At 46.4% G+C, this 25,315-nt stretch overlaps 2 protein-coding genes across 2 annotated transcripts; both read left to right on the top strand.

Moving 5' to 3' along the window:
• Window positions 1-1,749: 1,749 nt before the first annotated feature.
• On the top strand, window positions 1,750-10,869 carry LOC128154246 (zinc finger CCCH domain-containing protein 11A-like). Its single transcript, XM_052814511.1, has 14 exons — window positions 1,750-1,803; window positions 1,998-2,117; window positions 2,744-2,867; window positions 3,316-3,534; window positions 3,834-3,950; window positions 4,479-4,559; window positions 5,049-5,159; window positions 5,729-5,791; window positions 6,053-6,148; window positions 6,359-6,442; window positions 6,972-7,472; window positions 7,993-8,066; window positions 8,783-9,095; window positions 10,781-10,869. The coding sequence occupies exons 1-14, from the start codon at window positions 1,750-1,752 to the stop codon at window positions 10,867-10,869; spliced, it is 2,046 nt and encodes a 681-aa protein (XP_052670471.1).
• A 5,464-nt stretch (window positions 10,870-16,333) lies between these two features.
• On the top strand, window positions 16,334-22,321 carry LOC128154245 (zinc finger CCCH domain-containing protein 11A-like). The gene is made up of 9 exons (XM_052814510.1): window positions 16,334-16,387; window positions 16,582-16,701; window positions 17,329-17,452; window positions 17,901-18,119; window positions 18,419-18,535; window positions 19,064-19,137; window positions 20,868-21,032; window positions 21,432-21,499; window positions 22,056-22,321. The coding sequence occupies exons 1-9, from the start codon at window positions 16,334-16,336 to the stop codon at window positions 22,318-22,320; spliced, it is 1,206 nt and encodes a 401-aa protein (XP_052670470.1). The 3' UTR covers window position 22,321.
• The last annotated feature ends 2,994 nt before the right edge of the window (window positions 22,322-25,315 follow it).

Genomic DNA, 25,315 nt, shown 5'->3' with positions numbered 1-25,315 from the left:
CAACTTGTCCTCTCTTTATTTCAGATTTGGGAAAATTCCCTGCTGGAAAAAAGAAAATCCTGGAAAATCCGCTAGTGTTTGTGTGAGTAGAAGGTTCCAACCTTTTGTTATTAAGCTGTAAGAACTATTTCATGCCGTTTTGTCCAAAAGCGTCAGAAATACTTGCACAGAAATGCGCAGCATCTGAATGGAAGGCGTCAGAACCGCTTGAATTTGAGCTTTATCTGGTGTGGCTGCAGGTTTTGTGGCATTTAGTATCTTCAGAACAGTAAGAATCAAAGTATCTGACTTTGCATCCAAAAAACCTGCTTGTGGCTAAAGAAGATCAGTTTCAGCTCTGGAGGCACCAAAAAATCATCAGCTGTCAAATTGGACCTAAGCCATCTTTTCAAACCTTCCGTGATCTTGCTGCAATGCGTGATGATGGATATATGGATTAGAGAACAGCGTACGATGGCAAACTTGTAGCATTGGCTCTGATGTAAAAAGAAAACAAATTCTTTCCTAAAATCAAAGTAATTCCAAATTCTTGGTACCGTGCAGCCACGCCACTTGCAAAGGAAGCATTTCCCTGCCTCTCAAAGCTTGCTGTATCCTCGATCTGGTGTCTTCCTGCTGTTAATTGATTGCAACTCTGCGTGTCTGATTAGGGCTAAGAGTTGCTCTCGATAGGGATATCATACAACATATGCTGTGCACGCTCGTGTGTATAGATACGTTTATACTGTACGCGTGTACATAGGCATGCCTGTTTGTGTGCTGGCCCTAAAATCACTCGTGTTCTAAAGCATCAAACTGTTCTGTAGATCTTTTGTTTTTACGGGTTCCCTCAAAATGAGAGACTTTTTATGCAGTCTGCTGTGGCAAATAGCCCCACATTCTAATCTTTACTATCACTCTTGCTGACTTTATCGTCACTCGCTCTTGGTGTGTGTATAAACAGGTATGTGTATGTATGTTCAGACAGTATTTAACAGGTAGAGTTGACTAAAACAAATGTAGAGTGGAAATTCTGACTCTTCTGCTTCAGCTTTGGACAACTTGGCTTCAGATTCTCATCCAGAGATGAGATGTGTTAGCAAGAGCTTGTTCTGTGCTTCAGACGACCCGATGGGTGGTTTGCATACGCATCATAACGCAGCATTGTCTATGTAACTTGTGACGCCTAGGGCGCTGTCAGCCTAGTGGAGTGCGGTAACAAGCAGGTAAATCATCAGCAGCTGTTTGCAGCTGGGGTAAGGCTGACGGATTGACAGGGGGGATGAGAACACGCAGTTCCTGGTGCTCTGCCTTCCTTGTGATCTGACTGTCGTAATAAACAGGGGGGGCGTTAAGCATCTTTAATACTTTTGTAAGCGATTAAAGGCACAAAGTAGAGCAGCAAGAGAGACTGCCCAAGTGGAATACTTTGTGCTTTATAACCCACAAGTACCCACAGGTAGGTGCAATAATACTCCCCTCGTGCGTTTGTTGGGGTGCAAAACAAAGTTTTGTTCCCTTCTTGGTCTTTGGTACAGGACAAAGGCAGGTCAGCAAGCTGGAAGGTTAGGCCAGGGAGTAGGACTGTTTCTTCTTTTTCACCTACTGATACCTTTCTTTAGGGTTACTTTGAAAAAGAAGATTTGACTGATCAAGCCATCAGGAGACTTTCAGTCCAAGAAAGAGCAAAGCCAGCTCTTGCCAGGATTGGAGGAAGTCCCTGTTGAGAGCGAACCCTTAGGACCTGAGCTCATTCTCAGAGTGTCGATTATGTCTAAGCAAGGAGACGACTGCTACTTCTATTTCTATTCCACCTGTAACAAGGTATGTTTGGGCTTCTTTTGCTTTGGGGTTTCTTGTTGAGTTTTTAGGAGAGGAGGGGGCAGAGGGGGAGGGGACATCCAGATTTCTGTTAACTGAATAAGCAGTTAGATTCTGCTTCCAGTTCTGCTAGCATGGATAATTTTTTAGGCTGTACTGTTTTAATTTCCTTTTTGTTGATTTCCTTTTGGTTACAGGGAGACAGCTGTTCCTTCCGCCACTGTGAGGCTGCTCTGGGCAATGAGAGAGTGTGCAGGCTGTGGCGGGAGGGTCGCTGTTTCGGGACTAGCTGCAGGTTCAGACACATGGAAGTCGAAGTGAGTGTTTGCCTAAAGATGTGTTCTCAAACTAAATCCCTGAAAGCATTTTTCCTTGCTGTCGGTAGACTGAATGTGCTTGTACGTGATAGCTTTACTTGCTTTAAAATGATACTGGTTTGTGTTACTTGGAGGGGGGTGGGAGGAAGTTGGGGGAAGAAAAATCAATTTCTTAGGTATATCTCAGCAAGACATTTTTGTATTAGGTGCTGACGTTGTTCTGAGGTCTTGGGGTAGCACAGGGTGGGGAGGGAGAAGATGGGAAGGAGATAAGGCTCTGAAAGGTAAATTGAGAGAGATTCAAGCTAGGCAATTTAAGGCATTTTTTCCCTCTGAATAATCCCAGTATTTTGCACGTTGTCTTAGTTTAACCCACCCTGAACTGATGTGTGAGAGCCCCCGTCTTCTCCAACGGAATGACAGGAAAGCTAGATAATATGTAGTTGTTACAGCTTACGCAAACTTTGTCGATCTGCCCTGAAATGCTTTCAGTGATAAACTGCCCTTTGGAATGATGTTTCCGCAGTGCACTGCAATAGCCCTGTCTCTGGCATGACGTGTAACTATGTCTCTTAGCAAATCTCAGGCGAGTGTTACCATGAGCTTTTATTTCTTTCTGTCTTCAGAAAAAACGCAGTGAGATTCCTTGCCACTGGGAGAATCAAGCAGCTGGCTGTCAAAAATCCAACTGCGCGTTCCGTCACACGAAAGGACGTTATGTCGACGGACGCTTCTTCCCGCCAAGCAAAAGTGAGTTTCTTGGGTCCTTTTTCTTTCAGCATTAAAGAATTAATTTTGAATATTACTTAGGAGTGGGTACAATGCCGTAGAAGGCATCAGGTAACTGCTCACTGATGAGTGTAGGGAGAAGTGTGCAGTCGCAGGCTCTCAGCTAAACGGACTGTAATTCTGGTATGTAATTTTTTCTTTCATGCTCAGCTTCTCTGTGCTTTGTGTGATCTTTGCACTTCAGGTTGCTTTCCCCTCATTTAATCCTTTCTGGATGGTCGGGTGGCGAGATTAGTGTGTGAAGGGAAGCCGTTGTTCCTAGTGTGTTCATAGGGGTGGGGAATAGGAAACTCTGAATTCAGTAGCCAGGTGGGTTATGTACCTTATCTACCCTATCTAGACAGTGAGTGCAAGGTTGGGGTGAAAGTTTTACATGGCCAAATGAGAGATGATCCTCATCTTCCTCTAGCTACGCTTCCAAGTCCCCCTGAGTCTGCAGAAGATGCTGTGAAAATGGCTCAGGCGTCACTGCAGCAAAACAAACTTTCTGTCCAGTCAAATCCCTCTCCGCAGCTGAGGGGGGTGATGATAGTGGAAAACTCTGAAAAGGTCCCAAGTCCTACGCATCCTCCAGTTGTAATCAATGCTGCAGATGATGATGAAGATGGGTACTTTTTACTTCCTGAAGGCATTTCTACTGGAGGTGAATGTATAAATGAGAGAATGCCTGAACTGTGTAGCGTTTAAAGCTACGGACGAGAGTCTGGACTCTTAAATAGTTTTTCCCCGGTATAGCTCTTGCTTATATGAGCTTGTCAAGTCAATATAGCTGTTTAAAAAAACCCTCCTACAAACAGTTGCTTGTAGTTAAGAATACGAACAGAATGTGAACCGTGGACTGAAACGTCATTGTACGAGCTACATAAGCATGAAACGTCTCGTATAATCCCTGCTCCCTAACTGAATAGGTTTATTTTGGACTTTCAGACCAGCTTTCTGAAGAAGGAGGTGAAACTAAAACAGCTGTCCAGCAACCGGCAACAGAAGCCCCTAGTGGATCGCGGATAATTTCCACTAGGAAATGCAGCGCTAATACAAAGCAAGGTATTCTAGCAGCTGTAGTAGGATGGATTGGAAGGAGAACTTGACGATTAACTCCAAAGCACTATGTTCTAAAAGTACGGTAGAACATAGGGTAGCTGGATGGAGTCAGTTATTTCCATGAGCTCATTCCTGTCTAATAATGTCGTATGTCCCTTGGGTCAGACAGGTCAACTCCTCCTTGTTGACTTTTGTAAAACAAAATAGAGCCACAGCGTGGAGTTTAAAAGCCTGCAAGTGTGTCCTTTCAAACACTGTGGGAAGCCATGTCTAATGACGGAGGAATCGAATATCATGTAGATGGATTAAAACGCTTAAAAGTGCAGGTTTTACTCTGTAGGATGGGAGGAGGGGTGCCAATTGCTTACCAAAATGCCCATCCGTTCTATGGCTTTTTTTACTTGTGGGGAGTGTTGAGAGGGTTTATTTGGAAGACTTTGGAAGGGTTCTGAGGTGTAAGAAGCTTGAGGATGTGTGCTCTTCAACATGTGCCTTTAGGCCTCAGCTTCATTAACGATTTTCTGTTTTCAGAGGACAATTTAAATTTTGGAATAAAAACAGTTAAAGAAATCAAATTGAAGAAACTAAAGGAAAAAACAAAAAACCAAGGTGGTGAGTTAATATCCCTTACTTTCTTATCCTTCTGCCTTCTGTTCACCTTCATCCTTTTGTTTTTTTTGTTTTTGTTTTTAAGCTTCTGATACTACCTGGATAGCTGGCTATGCACTGGTGAATACAATTCTTGGCACGAGAAAGGAAATTTTGGGGGGCTGTTGGGTTCAGACTGGGAGGTGTATGCAGCTGAGAGCTGCTTGAGTGACAGACTTCCATGCTTAGTTGCAGGCCTTGAGCTACTTTGCCGTGCAGTCTGTTTTCTTAAACTCAAACAGCTGATATTCTAGATTGGAATTCCAAGGGCAAATCAGAGGGAAATTGCTCATTTCTCTTATTTACATGCAGTGGTCATTGTGTGTTTGACAGTAATGGATAACTAATGTCTTTGGTCTTTGTGATAGTTCTTCTGTTTTGGTTGGTTGGTTGGTTTTTTGTTGGTTTTATTTTTTTCCCTAAACATCCTTATGTTTTGCTTGCTCTGATCAGAAGGTCCTTCAGGAGTTTCTGTTCCTCCGCTCCAATCTCGGGCTGTTCCTGTGCCAGAAAAGGAAATTGTACGGACGGTAGTGAGAACTGTGACTCTGTCTACAAAGCAAGGTAATAGCCAATGCTATTGTTTCCATTTCATGGCTCCTCAACCGAAAGGTTAAGTAATAATTAAGGTAATTCAGACACGTTAGCCTGCTGGTGCTGCCTTTTCTAATTAAAACCCTGCTTTTATGCTTAAAGGCCCTGGTTTGATTGCAAATATTTGGCATTTGTAGGTGCTGAGTTTGTCGTATTGCAATAAAAGATCCAGAAGTGGTTTGTCAATACAAGTGTCAGTATGCAAAGAAGGGGATAACTGGAAAACCCGGGGAGTAATGAAAGGGAAGACCTATAGAAGATGGTATTATACAAGTAGCCAATTTCTGAAGCATTGACGAGGCTGACGGTGGCACTTGCGGAGAGTAGCGTGATACGAGTCTGTGTATAAGTGGTGGTGTTCGGATCTGCACAAATTCCTTGGAAAGGCAAAAAACGTGTGGCACTACTACTACTCGTAGTCACTCGTTTCTGTGGTTTGGCTACCAGAAGAGTGTCTTTTGCTGGGACGTGGGCTAGAAGGACAATGCTCTTACTGGCTACTGGTTTGTGTGCACTGAAGAGATTATTCTTTGTTTTAGGGGAGGAGCCTGTGATTCAACTGAACCTTGGTGAGAGGATGGGAAAACGGAAAGCCTCCATAGGTAAGAGCTTTTTGTGAGCCGTTGTTCGGGTGCCCTCATCTAAACGTGAACTATATTTAAGGGTATTTTTGCTGCGTGCAGGAGGAAAATACATTTTGGCAGAGATGTGTGTTGATGGCAGAAGTGCCAAATTTGGTTAGCAGCTGAAAGACAAATATAAGCAAAGATCCCTGGAAGCATTGAAGTTTGTGGCTGACTGTTCTAAAATCCTCCTCCAGAGAAACGTTCTTAAAGTATTGCTTGTTTTCTCTCTTTCTGAAGCTGGTAAAAGTGTCCTTCCGCTAAAGCGCAACCTTGCTGACAGGCTGGGGAAGAAGACAGAGGTTCTGGAGAATGCTGACAAAGCAGCAAAGAGAGGTACGGCTACTGAGCAGACATCTGGGTTTGATGCACAGATTTTCTGTTTAGGTTTGCTGTTTGTCCTTTCTTCTAACGGTTCTTTTTGCGTGTTGGTTGAGGGCTCGAGGTAGCTCTGAATCCCAGTGAAGTGATGGGTCTCATTTCGAAATGCGAACACCAAATGGAGATTTATGCAGTCTGCCTAACTTTTTCTGTTCTCTCTTGTAGTTCAAGTCCCCAGGTCTCTGAAGGAGAGGCTAGGACTGCCCTCTGAGCAGACCAGTACAGAGACAGATAAGAACTGGCTATTAAGTATGCCTTCCCCTTCTGTCTTTCCATGAACTTTCATGTGACCGTAAAAGTTAATTTAAAAACACCTGCCTGATTCCTCTTGCTCAAGTGCTGAAGCTGTCCTGTTTAGCCACTGTCAGAGATCTGGCTCTAGGGGTGGGGGGGTGTTTTCCACTTTTGCCTCATCAAGGTTTCCGCTTGAAAACTGCTGTGAGCCGTCAGAACCTGCTGTATGCTTACGCAGAAGTAGGACAGAAGCACTACCAGGAGCAGGAGTTTGAGATGTGAACAGAGAGACAATGGTCTGAGAAAGTAACAAAATAAAATAGACTAATGCTTTTTGTGTCGCAACTCTCTCCGGATAGCACTAGTTTTCAAACTAAAAGTGGCTTAAAGGAGGAGAATACCGTGCAGAATGGTGCTGTCCTAAGATGCATTCTTGCGATCACGCAAACCTAGTTTTCCTTAGTCCTGTGACAGATTTTGGAGACTTTAAATATTGCTGGACTCTCCTTAAATGTTGGTGCTTCTCTTTTTTTGATGATGACAGAGAAGGCTGCTAAGCCAGCAGGAGAGATCCATGTGAAAACAGTGGAGGAAATTCGACTTGAGAGAGCTCATCGGAGACGAGGAGAACCTCAAGGGAAACCCCAGACTGAAGGACGTTGTAAAACAGAAGATCCCAGCTCGGGGGCAAGACCTTCCCCTGCAGTTCGTGTGAAAACTTTCTCAGGATCCCTGGCTGAAAAAAACCACAAGCGATTGGAAGGAGAGAAGCGAAAACCAGAAGAGTTTCCTACCGAGACAAAAGTTGAGAGGAAACCCAAGAAGCAGAGCATACTTGCTCCGTCTGTGCTCAGCCAAGTGCGCCCGGCAGAGCCGGCAGGTAAAGCCAAGCCAGCAGGAGAAGTGCGTGTTAAAACCTTGGAAGAAATCAAGCGGGAGAAAGCTCTGCGGATGCAGCAGAGTGGAGGAAAAGTGCCAGCTCCACCAGCACAACCTGAACCTGCCCCGACAGGGAGGAGGTTGTTACGGATCACAAAGCTAATAGGTAATAAGGTGATTTGGTACCTGCCCTGGTGAAGCGCTTCCCCTGTCAAGCAAATTCAGTTTGCTCAGGATTTGCTTTGCTTTTTCCTTCTGCATATAGTAGAGGGTAGAAGAGTTTAAGGCTACGAAGTCAGAAGGCAAGGAAGTGCCAGAATATGCAACCATATTATTTTCCGTGAATCACGTGATGGTTTTCTGTATTTCCCACTGGAAAATTCTTCCACTGAGGAGCTTTGTAGCCTAGTTTCTTGCTTCTGTTTTTTTCTGCCATCCGCTTGTGGTATGGGATCTTCCCTGGGCTGAATCCAGGCTTACCTTCCTCTTTGGCATATGCGTTGTTTAACTTAGTTATTGATGTATCTATGTTTGCAAAGCATGTATCAACTTCTTAATGTGAGGGCCAGTTTTTGTCAAAATTGGCAGAGCACTAAAGATATCGTTAAGAGGTAACTAGGTTTCTTTATTTCTGCTGTTGACAAAATGATGTGGGGTTTTTGGTTTTTTTTTTGCTTGTTTCGCAGCACCTGGAAGAGAAGAAAAGAAGATAGTGGAATTGAGCAAGCCTTTTCCCAAAGCTGTCTCTGCACCCGCAGAGGTGAGTCCTTTGTGAAGACATACATCTATCTATTCACACAATTTTTGATACATTTTGTTATGTTTTGTTTGTAACTTGCTGCATGCTCCCAGTTTGAGTGTGTTGCTACCTTTCTGCATTTGGAAAGCGCTGCAGTGATGTCGCAAGTCCTGTCACTTTCAATAGCATTTCCAGACAACGTGTTAAACCCCAAGCTTTGAATTAATCTTATTATACCTGACAACGAATAAGAAACCCTATTAGCACCAGATAAAATCTGCGAGGTTAATGTTTTTCTTCTCCGTGACTTTCTCTGTGAGACTGGAAGAAGGAGATCTTAAAATCCTGGGCTAAGAACTTTAATAGAAAAGGCTAGAGGTTTGTATTAGAGGAAGTCAGTCTGCCAGGGAATGCTGTCTTGGGGGAGCTTGTATGACTTCCTGTTGCTGAAAAAGAATGTAATAGATTACAGCTAGAGTCTTCTGCTCTATTGAAGAAGCTTGCTGTGTTGGGAATTGTAGGCTTTTGAAACTATTTCCATAGCAAAGCATGGATCCTGTTACAGGTTACAGGCAACGTTTTATGGGGAAAAATGTCAGATCTGAATGGTATTAACATGCTCTGTTCCACATGGAGCTATGTCGGAGGGATTGCTACTCAGATTTTCTTACTGAAATCTCCATAGATTTTTGTCCTCTTAGTCCTCTTCTTTTGTTTCTTTCCGGCCCTCTGATCAGAGTGCAACTAATTCCAAAGTTCAAGTGAAGAGCCTTGAAGAGATAATGTGGGAGAAGCGGCAGCTGAAGCAACGCCAAGAAGAGAAGCTTCAGAAGGAAGCAGCTGCTGTGCCATCTCCTGTTGAACAGGCAATCAAGGATAAAAGTCGAGCATCAGGGAGTCCTGAATCCAGTGTGGTTTCAGGGTCAGCTTATCAGCTTCCAAAGAGGATATTGGTGAAATCTCCGGGAGATGGGGTTGAAAGCCCAGGAAAGGGTGCTGCCGTATCACCAGGGAAACGGGCAGCTCAACTTCTGGAATGGAAAGCTGAAAGTAAGTGTTGACTGTATGTTAAAGAGTTACTTTAGGTCATGCTTTGAAAGAAAGGCAGAGGGTGACAATTTTCACGTTGTAACTCTGGCTCCTTTTTGTAATTGTTTTGCTCCTTTTTATGGCTTGTTGGTAAACAGAGTTAACGGTGTGGAAGATAGTGCTGAGAATCCGGGAAAAGGCAGTGTAGTTGTGCTGGCTAAATACATTTAACTAGAAGGGTTGTGGCGCTGTTAAGAGAACCTGTTTGTTTGTTGTTTTGTTTTTTTTTTCCTGAGGTAGAGCATGACGGTATCAGTTCTCTCTTCCTTTTACTCTAGCCAAATGGAAGGTGTGCCTGAAGCCTTTGGATGGGAAAGCCACCTTCCCCACAAAGCAGCCACTGAAACGTAAGGCAGCCGAGAGTCATCCCTCTGCCGTGGCGGCTGTGAAGCCATTGAGTGCCACTGGTGGCGACGGGAAGGAGCCTTCAGCTAAAAAAGCAGCTGTGGTAAGGACAGCGACTGAGGCAGTAGTGGGTCCCTAGTAAAATTGATGCCCAAGTTGTACCCTCCTCTTGGAGAACAGGTGGAAGACTGAAATGTTCTCCGGCTCTCTGTTCCCTTTTAAATCCAGAAGTGGTCGACAGGACGCTTGTAGTACCTTTCTGCTTTTTACGAGGTGAATGGCAGTGTTTACATAACGCTCTGCTACGTCCATTAATGCTGTGTTCTTTAGGAAGACCCAAGGTCGTTAGTAAACTTTAAGGGAATACTAACTTTTCTTCAGGTGTGCCCTGGTTCTGTATTTTGGTTAGGGCTCAGCAATGCCAGAGGAGAAGCAGTGGAGGAAGAATCTGCAAAGCAGTCTTTGACCTGTGTATCATAAAAACCACCTTGCTTCTTCCTAGGCCATTGTTCCGGCTTTGCCAGAGGACAGCCTCCTCTCCATACGTGGGAGAGAAAAACCCCAAGCCAGGTAACAACCACAACTTGTTCTTTTTCTTGATCAGTGTGCCTTTCACGTGAAACTGAGTTGTGTTTTTTTCACACGTGGAAACATTAGGGTTTTGAGATAATTCATGCCAAAATCCAGCAGAGGAAAAATTTGTCTGAAAGAATAAGCTTCTAGCAGCTGGCTGGACTGCTTATTCAGATTCTTGTCTGAAAATGCTGCAAGTTGGTACAGCTTTTCAGTGGCTTCTTGGGTTTTCTGAACGCCTGCAGAGGTTGACTTGGTAACCTTTTTGCAGTCAAATTAGTAAAGGTGGCCAAGTACCTCTGGCTACAAAAATGGAACCTTCTTTGCCAGACCCCAGATGCTGTGTCTTCGCGGATAAATCCCCAAACTGCAAAATGTACCTGCTGATACATTGGGCTCTAAAAGCAGCCCCAGGTTAATTGAATAACAATCCCTGTGTAAGGCTGAGGTGTAGGAGGGATTAACTACCGTTTTAAGAGCTGGTTTGCAGAAAACATGTCTCTGCTTAAGGAATGTCATACACTGATTTGCTCTCTTTCTTGTTCTTCCAAGTCCTGAACTGCATCTTGGAAGCCAGGCAGACTCTGTGGCACAGTCAGAGGTCACAAGCTCGACCTCAGCTTCCTCACAAGTAGCAGTAAAGACACAGCAGCTGAGCTCCACAGGGGCCTGGGAAGCCCCCTTCTCTGTAGAAGACGACTTTGAGAAGTTTCTTTGGGAAATCTCAGGAGGCAAACTGGAAGATGAAGTTGATGTGGACCCAGAGAATGAGGAGGATGACTTCTTCATGGAAATTGGTGAACTGATTGACGGCTGAAAATAAAGAAATAAATAAATTGCAACTGATTATTTTGTTGGATACCCAGAGGTGATTCTTTTTCGAGCTGAGGCTTTGCAATGAGTCTTAAAGCACAGGTGAACTGGTAGAAATTGGCAGTATCTGCACTCAGTTGTCCTGAACTTCCCTGCAGGTCAGAGGTGCGGTCTGAATTTGTGACCCTGCAGAAGACAGCTGAGACTGGGGTCTATTGTGTACCCTGCCACCAGGGATTGTTTTCCCTAGCAGCTACCTTTTGAATGATTTTCTTAAATTTTTGAAGAACTTGAGTCTCTTCTCTTCCTACGAGGATTTGTGAAGCTGCGGGGGCCCTCAGGCATTTGCTGCTGGCAGAGGAAAAATCGGTTGTCGGAGTTGATTGTCAATACTTTCTCTCTGGGACAAAACACTTGTGTGCTTTGATAATCCACTGTGCTGTCTTAGTTCCTAGAGGAAAGGTCTGAAACCACAACTGAGCAAACTGCTGTTCCGGCTCCAGAAGGGTCACCCAGCCCCAAGCTGCCGACGCTTTATCCTGCTGCAGGACTTTCTCCCACTGAGACTTCTGCGCAGACTTCGGGAGAGAGGAAGAGCGCGCGAGAGCCCGGCGAGGAAGGCTTCCCCCTCGCTGCTTCCCTCCTCCTGCTCCGTCGTCAGCCTTCGCTGTCCCCGGCCTAGGCTCTGCCCGTGGAGACGGGGTTTGGTGTACGCCATGGTTTCTGTAAATATTTTATTCTTCCTTCTTTATATTCGTATTCTCCTGAAGGTCCTGTATTAAACGTAGCCTGGGCTCCTCCGCCTTCACCGGTAGTTGAGCTGTTCCCCATGACAGCACTTAACAGGGTTTTTAACGAACCCTGGCGCAGGAAGGGTGCGGGTGCGTGGTCTGTCTGTGGGGCGTCCTTAACGCTCCGCTCCAGATCCTCATCTTCCGCTACCTGCAGAACGTGAGTACCGCCGGGCTGCCGCGGCTTCGGCCCCGTGTGAGAGGAACGTCCCGGTGCTTCTTGCGCAGGGCCCTTAGAGCCGTGTGGGGAGCGGGGCGGCATGCCGGAGGGGTCTTTCCGAGTTCAGGATGGGGTTTTTGGAGCCGGTTCCTGTTGAACTGAAGAACTTGCCGTCGTTGCGATCCGTGAGAAGACCAGCTAGTTCCGAGTTGGGCGTTTTTCCTCCTCACCTTAAGGGGTTACCTTTGTAAGAGGCGTTTGCTCTTGCAGTCGGGTGTGCAGGGATGTTTTCCGTGACAGTCTTTAAAGCCTGTGCTGTTGCGTGTCCGCCAGTGAAGGCAGAGAGTATTTCCAAAATAGTCTACCACCTTAAAAATGACCGAGGATGTAACCGAAACCACGCGTGAGAGTTACTGCCTCGAGTGTTACGAAGCTATCGGCAGCAAGGAGTTGTTAATGCACAGGAGAGAACAAAATTGTGTGGAGTGTTTATGTTCCTGTTGTGCTCTCCCCCTCCATCATTTTGCAGAGGTCCAGGATCCAGGTGTGGCTTTCTGAGCAAGTGAACATGGGGCTAGAAGGCTGCATCATTGTGAGTATCAGGATGTCTTTGGCTTGGGGTTTTTGTTGGTTGTTCTTCAAATTGATAAAACTGTTTCTTCCTGTCAGGAAAAACTAGCATGGGGGGTGGCAAGACCTCGTGCCTCTCCAATTAATAGTCTTAATTGTCCAGCCCACGTCAGCACAGCTCACGATAGTTTGTGTCGTTGTTGCTGAAGTTTAGCGCAGGGGACGTAGCTCACCGACGGCTTTTGTTGCCGATTTTTAGGGCTTTGATGAATATATGAACTTGGTGCCGGACGACGCAGAGGAAATTCACTCCAAAGCAAAACCAAGGAAAGAGCCGGGTATGTCAGTGTGTCTGTGTAACCCGAGCGATGCCTGAATCCTGGCTGCGTGAGCCTTCCCCGTAGCAAGGCTTTAAAGCACAAAAGGTGTGAAGAGTGTTGAGTTTGGAGTACAGTGAGCAGATACTGGCTAGGTCTCGGTTCCTGCTGTTTCCTGAGCTGGTGGTTTTGTTGAACGTGAAGGAGAAAGAATCTGCCTCTGCCTGAGGCGAGTCTTTGTCTTTCAAATGTGGGGAACAACGGATGGACTGCGCTGCACGTTTTCTGCAGCCCGGGTGGCTGGAGGGGTCCAGTCGAACTCCTGCTCAGGAATGTGGAAGGCAACACGCAAAATGCTGAGCTGCTTGGGCACTGAAAAGAGCTAGGTCTGAGGGGATTTCTCTTGTTCCCCCCATGGTGGTGAATGTAGTAAAGTTGCACTATACAGGTGTCTCTCACTTCCTAGGGAAAAGAAATGGCGCCTTCTAGACCGTGAATTCCTCCTGATTTGTATTGGAATGCCTCTGCTGGGCAAAGCAGTGTCCCTTAATTGCCACCCATTTAAGCGTTGGCTTGTGCAAACTGCAGAAATCGTGCTTGAAATTTAATTTAATTATCAATGGCATCAGCAACACATTTGGAAGAATGTTTCTTGTCAGACTTCTACCTGAAGGAGCGCCAGTAATTTCTAGCAGGAGATGCGTAGGAATCTGTATGACACAAGAGCCTGTTTTTGAAGGTGCTAAGGGTCAAAAGTGAATAGTCCCATCAATACTGAAGAAGGGAAGAAAACCTTGCACTTAACAACTGGTCTTACTCCTGTTGTGGTTTAAGCCCAGCCGGTAACAAAGCACCACGCAGCCGCTTGCTCACTCTCCTCTCCCCCTGCCGCCCCGGGCCACGGTGGGATGAGCAGAAAACATAAGGCAGGCTCGTGGGTCGAGGTAAGGACTGGGAGAGATCACTCACCCCTTATGGTCACGGGCAAAAGACAGGCTCAGCTTGGGGAAGAAACAAAATCAATGTAGTTTACTACAAATCCAAAGAAGCCAAGGATGTTAGGAAGTCAAACCAAACCTGCGAACACCTGCCCCCCACCCCTCCCTCCTTCCCGCCTCAACTCCACTCCCGGGTTTCTCTCCCTGCTCCCCCGGCGGCGGGGAATGGGGGCTGGGGTCGGTTCCTCACAGGTTGTCTCTGCCGCTCCTTCCTCCTCAGGGGGAGGAGGACTCCGCGCTCGTCCCCTGCTCCACCGCGAGGTCCCTCCCACAGGAGACTGTCCTTCAGGAAGGTCTCGTCCTTGCCGCGGGCTGCAGTTCCTCACAAACTTCCCTGGCGTGGGTCCTTTCCGCGGGCTTCAGTTCTTCCCGAACTTCCCTGGCGTGGGTCCTTTCCGCGGGCTTCAGTTCTTCCCGAACTTCCCTGGCGTGGGTCCTTTCCGCGGGCCGGTCTTCAGCCACACGCTGCTCCAGCGCGGGCTTTCCCATGGAGCCACGGCCATCTTGGGGGGCCTCTGCTCCACCGTTCGCCTCCAGGGGCTGCAGGGGCATCAACCTCCTCAGGTGCCCCTCCTGCCCCCCGACCCCGGTGTCTGCAGAGCTGTTCCTCTCACATTCCTAATCCCCCTGCTCGCTGCAGGTTCCCCTTCTGAAATAGTTTATCCCAGAGGCGCTACCACTGTCGCTGATTGCGTCGGCCTGGGCCAGAGGCGGGTCCGACTCCGAGCTGAGGGAGCTTCGAGCAGCTTCTCACAGGAGCCACCCCTGCAGCCCCTGCGCTGCTACCAAAACCCCGCCACACAAACCCATAACAACTCCCTTTGCCAAGCAGTCAAAACCCAGAAACTAACATGAGAACCCAACTTGTCCTCTCTTTATTTCAGATTTGGGAAAATTCCCTGCTGGAAAAAAGAAAATCCTGGAAAATCCGCTAGTGTTTGTGTGAGTAGAAGGTTCCAACCTTTTGTTATTAAGCTGTAAGAACTATTTCATGCCGTTTTGTCCAAAAGCGTCAGAAATACTTGCACAGAAATGCGCAGCATCTGAATGAAAGGCGTCAGAACCGCTTGAATTTGAGCTTTATCTGGTGTGGCTGCAGGTTTTGTGGCATTTAGTATCTTCAGAACAGTAAGAATCAAAGTATCTGACTTTGCATCCAAAAAACCTGCTTGTGGCTAAAGAAGATCAGTTTCAGCTCTGGAGGCACCAAAAAATCATCAGCTGTCAAATTGGACCTAAGCCATCTTTTCAAACCTTCCGTGATCTTGCTGCAATGCGTGATGATGGATATATGGATTAGAGAACAGCGTACGATGGCAAACTTGTAGCATTGGCTCTGATGTAAAAAGAAAACAAATTCTTTCCTAAAATCAAAGTAATTCCAAATTCTTGGTACCGTGCAGCCACGCCACTTGCAAAGGAAGCATTTCCCTGCCTCTCAAAGCTTGCTGTATCCTCGATCTGCTGTCTTCCTGCTGTTAATTGATTGCAACTCTGCGTGTCTGATTAGGGCTAAGAGTTGCTCTCGATAGGGATATCATACAACATATGCTGTGCACGCTCGTGTGTATAGATACGTTTATACTGTACGCGTGTACATAGGCATGCCTGTTTGTGTGCTGGCCCTAAAATCACTCGTGTTCTAAAGCATCAGCCTTGAAGGCATATTCATCAAACTGTTCTGTAGATCTTTTGTTTTTACGGGTTCCCTCAAAATGAGAGACTTTTTATGCAGTCTGCTGTGGCAAATAGCCCCACATTCTAATCTTTACTATCACTCTTGCTGACTTTATCGTCACTCGCTCTTGGTGTGTGTATAAACAGGTATGTGTATGTATGTTCAGACAGTATTTAACAGGTAGAGTTGACTAAAACAAATGTAAAGAGTGGAAATTCTGACTCTTCTGCTTCAGCTTTGGACAACTTGGCTTCAGATTCTCATCCAGAGATGAGATGTGTTAGCAAGAGCTTGTTCTGTGCTTCAGACGACCCGATGGGTGGTTTGCATACGCATCATAACGCAGCATTGTCTATGTAACTTGTGACGCCTAGGGCGCTGTCAGCCTAGTGGAGTGCGGTAACAAGCAGGTAAATCATCAGCAGCTGTTTGCAGCTGGGGTAAGGCTGACGGATTGACAGGGGGGATGAGAACACGTAGTTCCTGGTGCTCTGCCTTCCTTGTGATCTGACTGTCGTAATAAACAGGGGGGGCGTTAAGCATCCTTAATACTTTTGTAAGCGATTAAAGGCACAAAGTAGAGCAGCAAGAGAGACTGCCCAAGTGGAATACTTTGTGCTTTATAACCCACAAGTACCCACAGGTAGGTGCAATAATACTCCCCTCGTGCGTTTGTTGGGGTGCAAAACAAAGTTTTGTTCCCTTCTTGGTCTTTGGTACAGGATAAAGGCAGGTCAGCAAGCTGGAAGGTTAGGCCAGGGAGTAGGACTGTTTCTTCTTTTTCACCTACTGATACCTTTCTTTAGGGTTACTTTGAAAAAGAAGATTTGACTGATCAAGCCATCAGGAGACTTTCAGTCCAAGAAAGAGCGAAGCCAGCTCTTGCCAGGACTGGAGGAAGTCCCTGTTGAGAGCGAACCCTTAGGACCTGAGCTCGTTCTCAGAGTGTCGATTATGTCTAAGCAAGGAGACGACTGCTACTTCTATTTCTATTCCACCTGTAACAAGGTATGTTTGGGCTTCTTTTGCTTTGGGGTTTCTTGTTGAGTTTTTAGGAGAGGAGGGGGCAGAGGGGGAGGGGACATCCAGATTTCTGTTAACTGAATAAGCAGTTAGATTCTGCTTCCAGTTCTGCTAGCATGGATAATTTTTTAGGCTGTACTGTTTTAATTTCCTTTTTGTTGATTTCCTTTTGGTTACAGGGAGACAGCTGTTCCTTCCGCCACTGTGAGGCTGCTCTGGGCAATGAGAGAGTGTGCAGGCTGTGGCGGGAGGGTCGCTGTTTCAGGACTAGCTGCAGGTTCAGACACATGGAAGTCGAAGTGAGTGTTTGCCTAAAGATGTGTTCTCAAACTAAATCCCTGAAAGCATTTTTCCTTGCTGTCGGTAGACTGAATGTGCTTGTACGTGATAGCTTTACTTGCTTTAAAATGATACTGGTTTGTGTTACTTGGAGGGGGGTGGGAGGAATTTGGGGGAAGAAAAATCAATTTCTTAGGTATATCTCAGCAAGACATTTTTGTATTAGGTGCTGACGTTGTTCTGAGGTCTTGGGGTAGCACAGGGTGGGGAGGGAGAAGATGGGAAGGAAATAAGGCTCTGAAAGGTAAATTGAGAGAGATTCAAGCTAGGCAATTTAAGGCATTTTTTCCCTCTGAATAATCCCAGTATTTTGCACGTTGTCTTAGTTTAACCCACCCTGAACTGATGTGTGAGAGCCGCCCATCTTCTCCAACGGAATGACAGGAAAGCTGGATAATATGTAGTTGTTACAGCTTACGCAAACTTTGTCGATCTGCCCTGAAATGCTTTCAGTGATAAACTGCCCTTTGGAATGATGTTTCCGCAGTGCACTGCAATAGCCCTGTCTCTGGCATGACGTGTAACTATGTCTCTTAGCAAATCTCAGGCGAGTGTTACCATGAGCTTTTATTTCTTTCTGTCTTCAGAAAAAACGCAGTGAGATTCCTTGCTACTGGGAGAATCAACCAGCTGGCTGTCAAAAATCCAACTGTGCGTTCCGTCACACGAAAGGACGTTATGTCGACGGACGCTTCTTCCCGCCAAGCAAAAGTGAGTTTCTTGGGTCCTTTTTCTTTCAGCATTAAAGAATTAATTTTGAATATTACTTAGGAGTGGGTACAATGCCGTAGAAGGCATCAGGTAACTGCTCACTGATGAGTGTAGGGAGAAGTGTGCAGTCGCAGGCTCTCAGCTAAACGGACTGTAATTCTGGTATGTAATTTTTTCTTTCATGCTCAGCTTCTCTGTGCTTTGTGTGATCTTTGCACTTCAGGTTGCTTTCCCTTCATTTAATCCTTTCTGGATGGTCGGGTGGCGAGATTAGTGTGTGAAGGGAAGCCGTTGTTCCTAGTGTGTTCGTAGGGGTGGGGAATAGGAAACTCTGAATTCAGTAGCCAGGTGGGTTATGTACCTTATCTACCCTATCTAGACAGTGAGTGCAAGGTTGGGGTGAAAGTTTTACATGGCCAAATGAGAGATGATCCTCGTCTTCCTCTAGCTACGCTTCCAAGTCCCCCTGAGTCTGCAGAAGATGCTGTGAAAATGGCTCAGGCGTCACTGCAGCAAAACAAACTTTCTGTCCAGTCAAATCCCTCTCCGCAGCTGAGGGGGGTGATGAAAGCGGAAAACTCTGAAAAGGTCCCAAGTCCTACGCATCCTCCAGTTGTAATCAATGCTGCAGATGATGATGAAGATGGGTACTTTTTACTTCCTGAAGGCATTTCTACTGGAGGTGAATGTATAAATGAGAGAATGCCTGAACTGTGTAGCGTTTAAAGCTACGGACGAGAGTCTGGACTCTTAAATAGTTTTTCCCCGGTATAGCTCTTGCTTATATGAGCTTGTCAAGTCAATATAGCTGTTTAAAAAAACCCTCCTACAAACAGTTGCTTGTAGTTAAGAATACGAACAGAATGTGAACCGTGGACTGAAACGTCATTGTACGAGCTACATAAGCATGAAACGTCTTGTATAATCCCTGCTCCCTAACTGAATAGGTTTATTTTGGACTTTCAGACCAGCTTTCTGAAGAAGGAGGTGAAACTAAAACAGCTGTCCAGCAACCGGCAACAGAAGCCCCTAGTGGATCGCGGATAATTTCCACTAGGAAATGCAGCGCTAATACAAAGCAAGGTATTCTAGCAGCTGTAGTAGGATGGATTGGAAGGAGAACTTGACGATTAACTCCAAAGCACTATGTTCTAAAAGTACGGTAGAACATAGGGTAGCTGGATGGAGTCAGTTATTTCCATGAGCTCATTCCTGTCTAATAATGTCGTATGTCCCTTGGGTCAGACAGGTCAACTCCTCCTTGTTGACTTTTGTAAAACAAAATAGAGCCACAGCGTGGAGCTTAAATGCCTGCAAATGCGTCCTTTCAAACACTGTGGGAAGCCATGTCTAACGACAGAGGAATCGAATATCATGTAGATGGATTAAAACGCTTAAAAGTGCAGGTTTTACTCTGTAGGATGGGAGGAGGGGTGCCAATTGCTTACCAAAATGCCCATCCGTTCTATGGCTTTTTTTACTTGTGGGGAGTGTTGAGAGGGTTTATTTGGAAGACTTTGGAAGGGTTCTGAGGTGTAAGAAGCTTGAGGATGTGTGCTCTTCAACATGTGCCTTTAGGCCTCAGCTTCATTAATGATTTTCTGTTTTCAGAGGACAATTTAAATTTTGGAATAAAAACACTTGAAGAAATCAAATTGGAGAAACTAAAGGAAAAAACAAAAAAGCAAGGTGGTGAGTTAATATCCCCTACTTATAGTGAATACTGTTGTTTCCATTTCATAGCTCCTCAACCACAAGGTTAAGTAATAATTAAGATAATTCAGACACGTTAGCCTGCTGGTGCTGCCTTTTCTAATCAAAACCCTGCTTTTATGCTTAAAGGCCCTGGTTTGATTGCAAATATTTGGCATTTGTAGGTGCTGAGTTTGTTGTATTGCAATAAAAGATCCAGAAGTGTTTTTTATCAGCCTGACATGAAGCCGTAGCTCTTCACGTATTACAGCATCTTACAGACTCTCCAATGTGCTTAATTGGACTTTCATGTTCCTGAAGTTGAGTGAGATTTGTGAATGAGCTAATGTGTGGACAGCATGTGGCAGAAGTAGTGGTTGGGTTAAGTGCAGCAGCAGCAGAGAGAGAGGCTACTGTCAATACAAGTGTCGGTATGCAAGTAAGGGGATAACCGGAAAACCCGGGGAGTAATGAAAGGGAAGACCTATAGAAGATGGTATTATACAAGTAGCCAATTTTTGAAGCATTGACGAGGCTGACGGTGGCACTTGCGGAGAGTAGCACGATACGAGTCTGTGTATAAGTGGTGGTGTTCAGATCTGCACAAATTCCTTGGAAAGGCAAAAAACGTGTGGCACTACTACTACTCGTAGTCACTCGTTTCTGTTTGGCTACCAGAAGAGTGTCTTTTGCTGGGACGTGGGCTAGAAGGACAATGCTTTTACTGGCTACTGGTTTGTGTGCACTGAAGAGATTATTCTTTGTTTTAGGGGAGGAGCCTGTGATTCAACTGAACCTTGGCGAGAGGATGGGAAAACGGAAAGCCTCCACAGGTAAGAGCTTTTTGTGAGCCGTTGTTCGGGTGCCCTCATCTAAACGTGAACTATATTTAAGGGTATTTTTGCTGCGTGCAGGAGGAAAATACATTTTGGCAGAGATGTGTATTGACGGCAGAAGTGGCAAATTTGGTTAGCAGCTGAAAGACAAATATAAGCAAAGATCCCTGGAAGCATTGAAGTTTGTGGCTGACTGTTCTAAAATCCTCCTCCAGAGAAACGTTCTTAAAGTATTGCTTGTTTTCTCTCTTTGTGAAGCTGGTAAAAGTGTCCTTCCGCTAAAGCGCAACCTTGCTGACAGGCTGGGGAAGAAGACAGAGGTTCTGGATAGTGCTGACAAAGCAGCAAAGAGAGGTACGGCTACTGAGCAGACATCTGGATTTGATGCACAGATTTTCTGTTTAGGTTTGCTGTTTGTCCTTTCTTCTAACGGTTCTTTTTGCGCGTTGGTTGAGGGCTCGAGGTAGCTCTGAATCCCAGTGAAGTGATGGGTCTCATTTCGAAATGCGAACACCAAATGGAGATTTATGCAGTCTGCCTAACTTTTCCTGTTCTCTCTTGTAGTTCAAGTCCCCAGGTCTCTGAAGGAGAGGCTAGGACTGTCCTCTGAGCAGACCAGTACAGAGACAGATAAGAACTGGCTATTAAGTATGCCTTCACCTTTTTCCTTTCCATGAGCTTTCATACAGCCCTAAAAGTTAATTTAAAAACACCTGCCTGATTCCTCTTGCTCGAGTGCTGAAGCTGTCCTCTTTAGCTGCTGGCTAAGTACACTTACCTAGAAGGATTGTGGGACTGTTAAGAGAACCTGTTTGTTTGTTGGTTTTTTTTCCCCCTGAGGCAGAGCAAGACGGTATCAGTTCTCTCTTCCTTTTCCTCTAGCCAAACGGAAGGTGTGCCTGAAGCCTTTGGATGGGAAAGCCACCTTCCCCACAAAGCAGCCACTGAAACGTAAGGCAGCCGAGAGTCATCCCTCTGCCGTGGCGGCTGTGAAGCCATTGAGTGCCACTGGTGGCGACGGGAAGGAGCCTTCAGCTAAAAAAGCAGCTGTGGTAAGGACAGCGACTGAGGCAGTAGTGGGTCCCTAGTAAAATTGATGCCCAAGTTGTACCCTCCTCTTGGAGAACAGGTGGAAGACTGAAATGTTCTCCGGCTCTCTGTTCCCTTTTAAATCCAGAAGTGGTCGACAGGACGCTTGTAGTACCTTTCTGCTTTTTACGAGGTGAATGGCAGTGTTTACATAACGCTCTGCTACGTCCATTAATGCCGTGTTCTTTAGGAAGACCCAAGGTCGTTAGTAAACTTTAAGGGAATACTAACTTTTCTTCAGGTGTGCCCTGGTTCTGTATTTTGGTTAGGGCTCAGCAATGCCAGAGGAGAAGCAGTGGAGGAAGAATCTGCAAAGCAGTCTTTGACCTGTGTATCATAAAAACCACCTTGCTTCTTCCTAGGCCATTGTTCCGGCTTTGCCAGAGGACAGCCTCCTCTCCATACGTGGGAGAGAAAAACCCCAAGCCAGGTAACAACCACAACTTGTTCTTTTTCTTGATCAGTGTGCCTTTCACGTGAAACTGAGTTGTGGTTTTTTTCACACGTGGAAAAATTAGAGTTTTGAGATAATTCATGCCAAAATCCAGCAGAGGAAAAATTTGTCTGAAAGAATAAGCTTCTAGCAGCTGGCTGGACTGCTTATTCAGATTCTTGTCTGAAAATGCTGCAAGTTGGTACAGCTTTTCAGTGGCTTCTTGGGTTTTCTGAACGCCTGCAGAGGTTGACTTGGTAACCTTTTTGCAGTCAAATTAGTAAAGGTGGCCAAGTACCTCTGGCTACAAAAATGGAACCTTCTTTGCCAGACCCCAGATGCTGTGTCTTCGCGGATAAATCCCCAAACTGCAAAATGTACCTGCTGATACATTGGGCTCTAAAAGTAGCCCCAGGTTAATTGAATAACAATCCCTGTGTAAGGCTGAGGTGTAGGAGGGATTAACTACCGTTTTAAGAGCTGGCTTGCAGAAAACATGTCTCTGCTTAAGGAATGTCATACACTGATTTGCTCTCTTTCTTGTTCTTCCAAGTCCTGAACTGCACCTTGGAAGCCAGGCAGACTCTGTGGCACAGTCAGAGGTCACAAGCTCGACCTCAGCTTCCTCACAAGTAGCGGTAAAGACACAGCAGCTGAGCTCCACAGGGGCCTGGGAAGCCCCCTTCTCTGTAGAAGACGACTTTGAGAAGTTTCTTTGGGAAATCTCAGGAGGCAAACTGGAAGACATAATTGACCCGGACCCAGAGAAGGATGAGGATGAGCTCCTCATGGAACTTGCTGAAATGCTGGACATCTGAACCGCATAGTCTTAAGGCTGAAAATAAAGAAAGAAAGAAATAAATTGCAACTGATTATTTTGTTGGATACCCAGAGGTGATTCTTTTTCGAGCTGAGGCTTTGCAATGAGTCTTAAAGCACAGGTGAACTGGTAGAAATTGGCAGTATCTGCACTCAGTTGTCCTGAACTTCCCTGCAGGTCAGAGGTGCGGTCTGAATTTGTGACCCTGCAGAAGACAGCTGAGACTGGGGTCTATTGTGTACCCTGCCACCAGGGATCGTTTTCCCTAGCAGCTACCTTTTGAATGATTTTCTTAAATTTTTGAAGAACTTGAGTCTCTTCTCTTCCTACGAGGATTTGTGAAGCTGCGGGGGCCCTCAGGCATTTGCTGCTGGCAGAGGAAAAATCGGTTGTCGGAGTTGATTGTCAATACTTTCTCTCTGGGAGAAAACGCTCGTGTGCTTTGATAATCCACTGTGCTGTCTTAGTTCCTAGAGGAAAGGTCTGAAACCACAACTGAGCAAACTGCTGTTCCGGCTCCAGAAGGGTCACCCAGCCCCAAGCTGCCGACGCTTTATCCTGCTGCAGGACTTTCTCCCGCTGAGACTTCTGCGCAGACTTCGGGAGAGAGGAAGAGCGCGCGAGAGCCCGGCGAGGAAGGCTTCCCCCTCGCTGCTTCCCTCCTCCTGCTCCGTCGTCAGCCTTCGCTGTCCCCGGCCTAGGCTCTGCCCGTGGAGACGGGGTTTGGTGTACGCCATGGTTTCTGTAAATATTTTATTCTTCCCTCTTATATTCGTATTCTCCTGAAGGTCCTGTATTAAACGTAGCCTGGGCTCCTCCGCCTTCGCCGGTAGTTGAGCTGTTCCCCATGACAGCACTTAACAGGGTTTTTAACGAACCCTGGCGCAGGAAGGGTGTGGGTGCGTGGTCTGTCTGTGGGGCGTCCTTAACGCTCCGCTCCAGATCCTCATCTTCCGCTACCTGCAGAACGTGAGTACCGCCGGGCTGCCGCGGCTTCGGCCCCGTGTGAGAGGAACGTCCCGGTGCTTCTTGCGCAGGGCCCTTAGAGCCGTGTGGGGAGCGGGGCGGCACGCCGGAGGGGTCTTTCCGAGTTCAGGATGGGGTTTTTGGAGCCGGTTCCTGTTGAACTGAAGAACTTGCTGTCGTTGCGATCCGTGAGAAGACCAACTAGTTCCGATTTGGGCGTTTTTCCTCCTCACCTTAAGGGGTTACCTTTGTAAGAGGCGTTTGCTCTTGCAGTTGGGTGTGCAGGGATGTTTTCCGTGACAGTCTTTAAAGCCTGTGCTGTTGCGTGTTCGCCAGTGAAGGCAGAGAGTATTTCCAAAATAGTCTACCACCTTAAAAATGACCGAGGATGTAACCGAAACCACGCGTGAGAGTTACTGCCTCGAGTGTTACGAAGCTATCGGCAGCAAGGAGTTGTTAATGCACAGGAGAGAACAAAATTGTGTGGAGTGTTTATGTTCCTGTTGTGCTCTCCCCCTCCATCATTTTGCAGAGGTCCAGGATCCAGGTGTGGCTCTCTGAGCAAGTGAACATGGGGCTAGAAGGCTGCATCATTGTGAGTATCAGGATGTCTTTGGCTTGGGGTTTTTGTTGGTTGTTCTTCAAATTGATAAAACTGTTTCTTCCTGTCAGGAAAAACTAGCATGGGGGGTGGCAAGACCTCGTGCCTCTCCAATTAATAGTCTTAATTGTCCAGCCCACGTCAGCACAGCTCACGATAGTTTGTGTCGTTGTTGCTGAAGTTTAGAGCAGGGGACGTAGCTCACCGACGGCTTTTGTTGCTGATTTTTAGGGCTTTGATGAATATATGAACTTGGTGCCGGACGACGCAGAGGAAATTCACTCCAAAGCAAAACCAAGGAAAGAGCTGGGTGTGTCAGTGTGTCTGTGTAACCCGAGCGATGCCTGAATCCTGGCTGCGTGAGCCTTCCCCGTAGCAAGGCTTTAAAGCACAAAAGGTGTGAAGAGTGTTGAGTTTGGAGTACAGTGAGCAGATACTGGCTAGGTCTCGGTTCCTGCTGTTTCCTGAGCTGGTGGTTTTGTTGAACGTGAAGGAGAAAGAATCTGCCTCTGCCTGAGGCGAGTCTTTGTCTTTCAAATGTGGGGAACAACGGATGGACTGCGCTGCACGTTTTCTGCAGCCCGGGTGGCTGGAGGGGTCCAGTCGAACTCCTGCTCAGGAATATGGAAGGCAACACGCAAAATGCTGAGCTGCTTGGGCACTGAAAAGAGCTAGGTCTGAGGGGATTTCTCTTGTTCCCCCCATGGTGGTGAATGTAGTAAAGTTGCACTATACAGGTGTCTCTCACTTCCTAGGGAAAAGAAATGGCGCCTTCTAGACCGTGAATTCCTCCTGATTTGTATTGGAATGCCTCTGCTGGGCAAAGCAGTGTCCCTTAATTGCCACCCATTTAAGCGTTGGCTTGTGCAAACTGCAGAAATCGTGCTTGAAATTTAATTTAATTATCAATGGCATCAGCAACACATTTGGAAGAATGTTTCTTGTCAGACTTCTACCTGAAGGAGCGCCAGTAATTTCTAGCAGGAGATGCGTAGGAATCTGTATGACACAAGAGCCTGTTTTTGAAGGTGCTAAGGGTCAAAAGTGAATAGTCCCATCAATACTGAAGAAGGGAAGAAAACCTTGCACTTAACAACTGGTCTTACTCCTGTTGTGGTTTAAGCCCAGCCGGTAACAAAGCACCACGCAGCCGCTTGCTCACTCTCCTCTCCCCCTGCCGCCCCGGGCCACGGTGGGATGAGCAGAAAACATAAGGCAGGCTCGTGGGTCGAGGTAAGGACTGGGAGAGATCACTCACCCCTTATGGTCACGGGCAAAAGACAGGCTCAGCTTGGGGAAGAAACAAAATCAATGTAGTTTACTACAAATCCAAAGAAGCCAAGGATATTAGGAAGTCAAACCAAACCTGCGAACACCTGCCCCCCACCCCTCCCTCCTTCCCGCCTCAACTCCACTCCCGGGTTTC

This window comes from Harpia harpyja, chromosome 19 (assembly GCF_026419915.1).
Source record: "Harpia harpyja isolate bHarHar1 chromosome 19, bHarHar1 primary haplotype, whole genome shotgun sequence".
NCBI lineage: Eukaryota > Metazoa > Chordata > Aves > Accipitriformes > Accipitridae > Harpia > Harpia harpyja.
The sequence above is the reverse complement of the archived record's forward strand: the minus strand, read 5'-3'. Positions and strand labels throughout refer to the sequence as shown.

Excerpts from the sequence above, each read along its gene's own strand:
- LOC128154245 (XM_052814510.1), top strand. The coding sequence starts at position 16,334 with ATGTCTAAGCAAGGAGACGACTGCTACTTCTATTTCTATTCCACCTGT. Across the intron at positions 17,453-17,900 it reads CTTCTTCCCGCCAAGCAAAA|CTACGCTTCCAAGTCCCCCT; the intron begins GTGAGTTTCTTG and ends GTCTTCCTCTAG. Across the intron at positions 18,120-18,418 it reads GTACTTTTTACTTCCTGAAG|ACCAGCTTTCTGAAGAAGGA; the intron begins GCATTTCTACTG and ends TTGGACTTTCAG.
- LOC128154246 (XM_052814511.1), top strand. The coding sequence starts at position 1,750 with ATGTCTAAGCAAGGAGACGACTGCTACTTCTATTTCTATTCCACCTGT. Across the intron at positions 1,804-1,997 it reads TCTATTCCACCTGTAACAAG|GGAGACAGCTGTTCCTTCCG; the intron begins GTATGTTTGGGC and ends TTTTGGTTACAG. Across the intron at positions 4,560-5,048 it reads AAAAACAAAAAACCAAGGTG|AAGGTCCTTCAGGAGTTTCT; the intron begins GTGAGTTAATAT and ends TGCTCTGATCAG.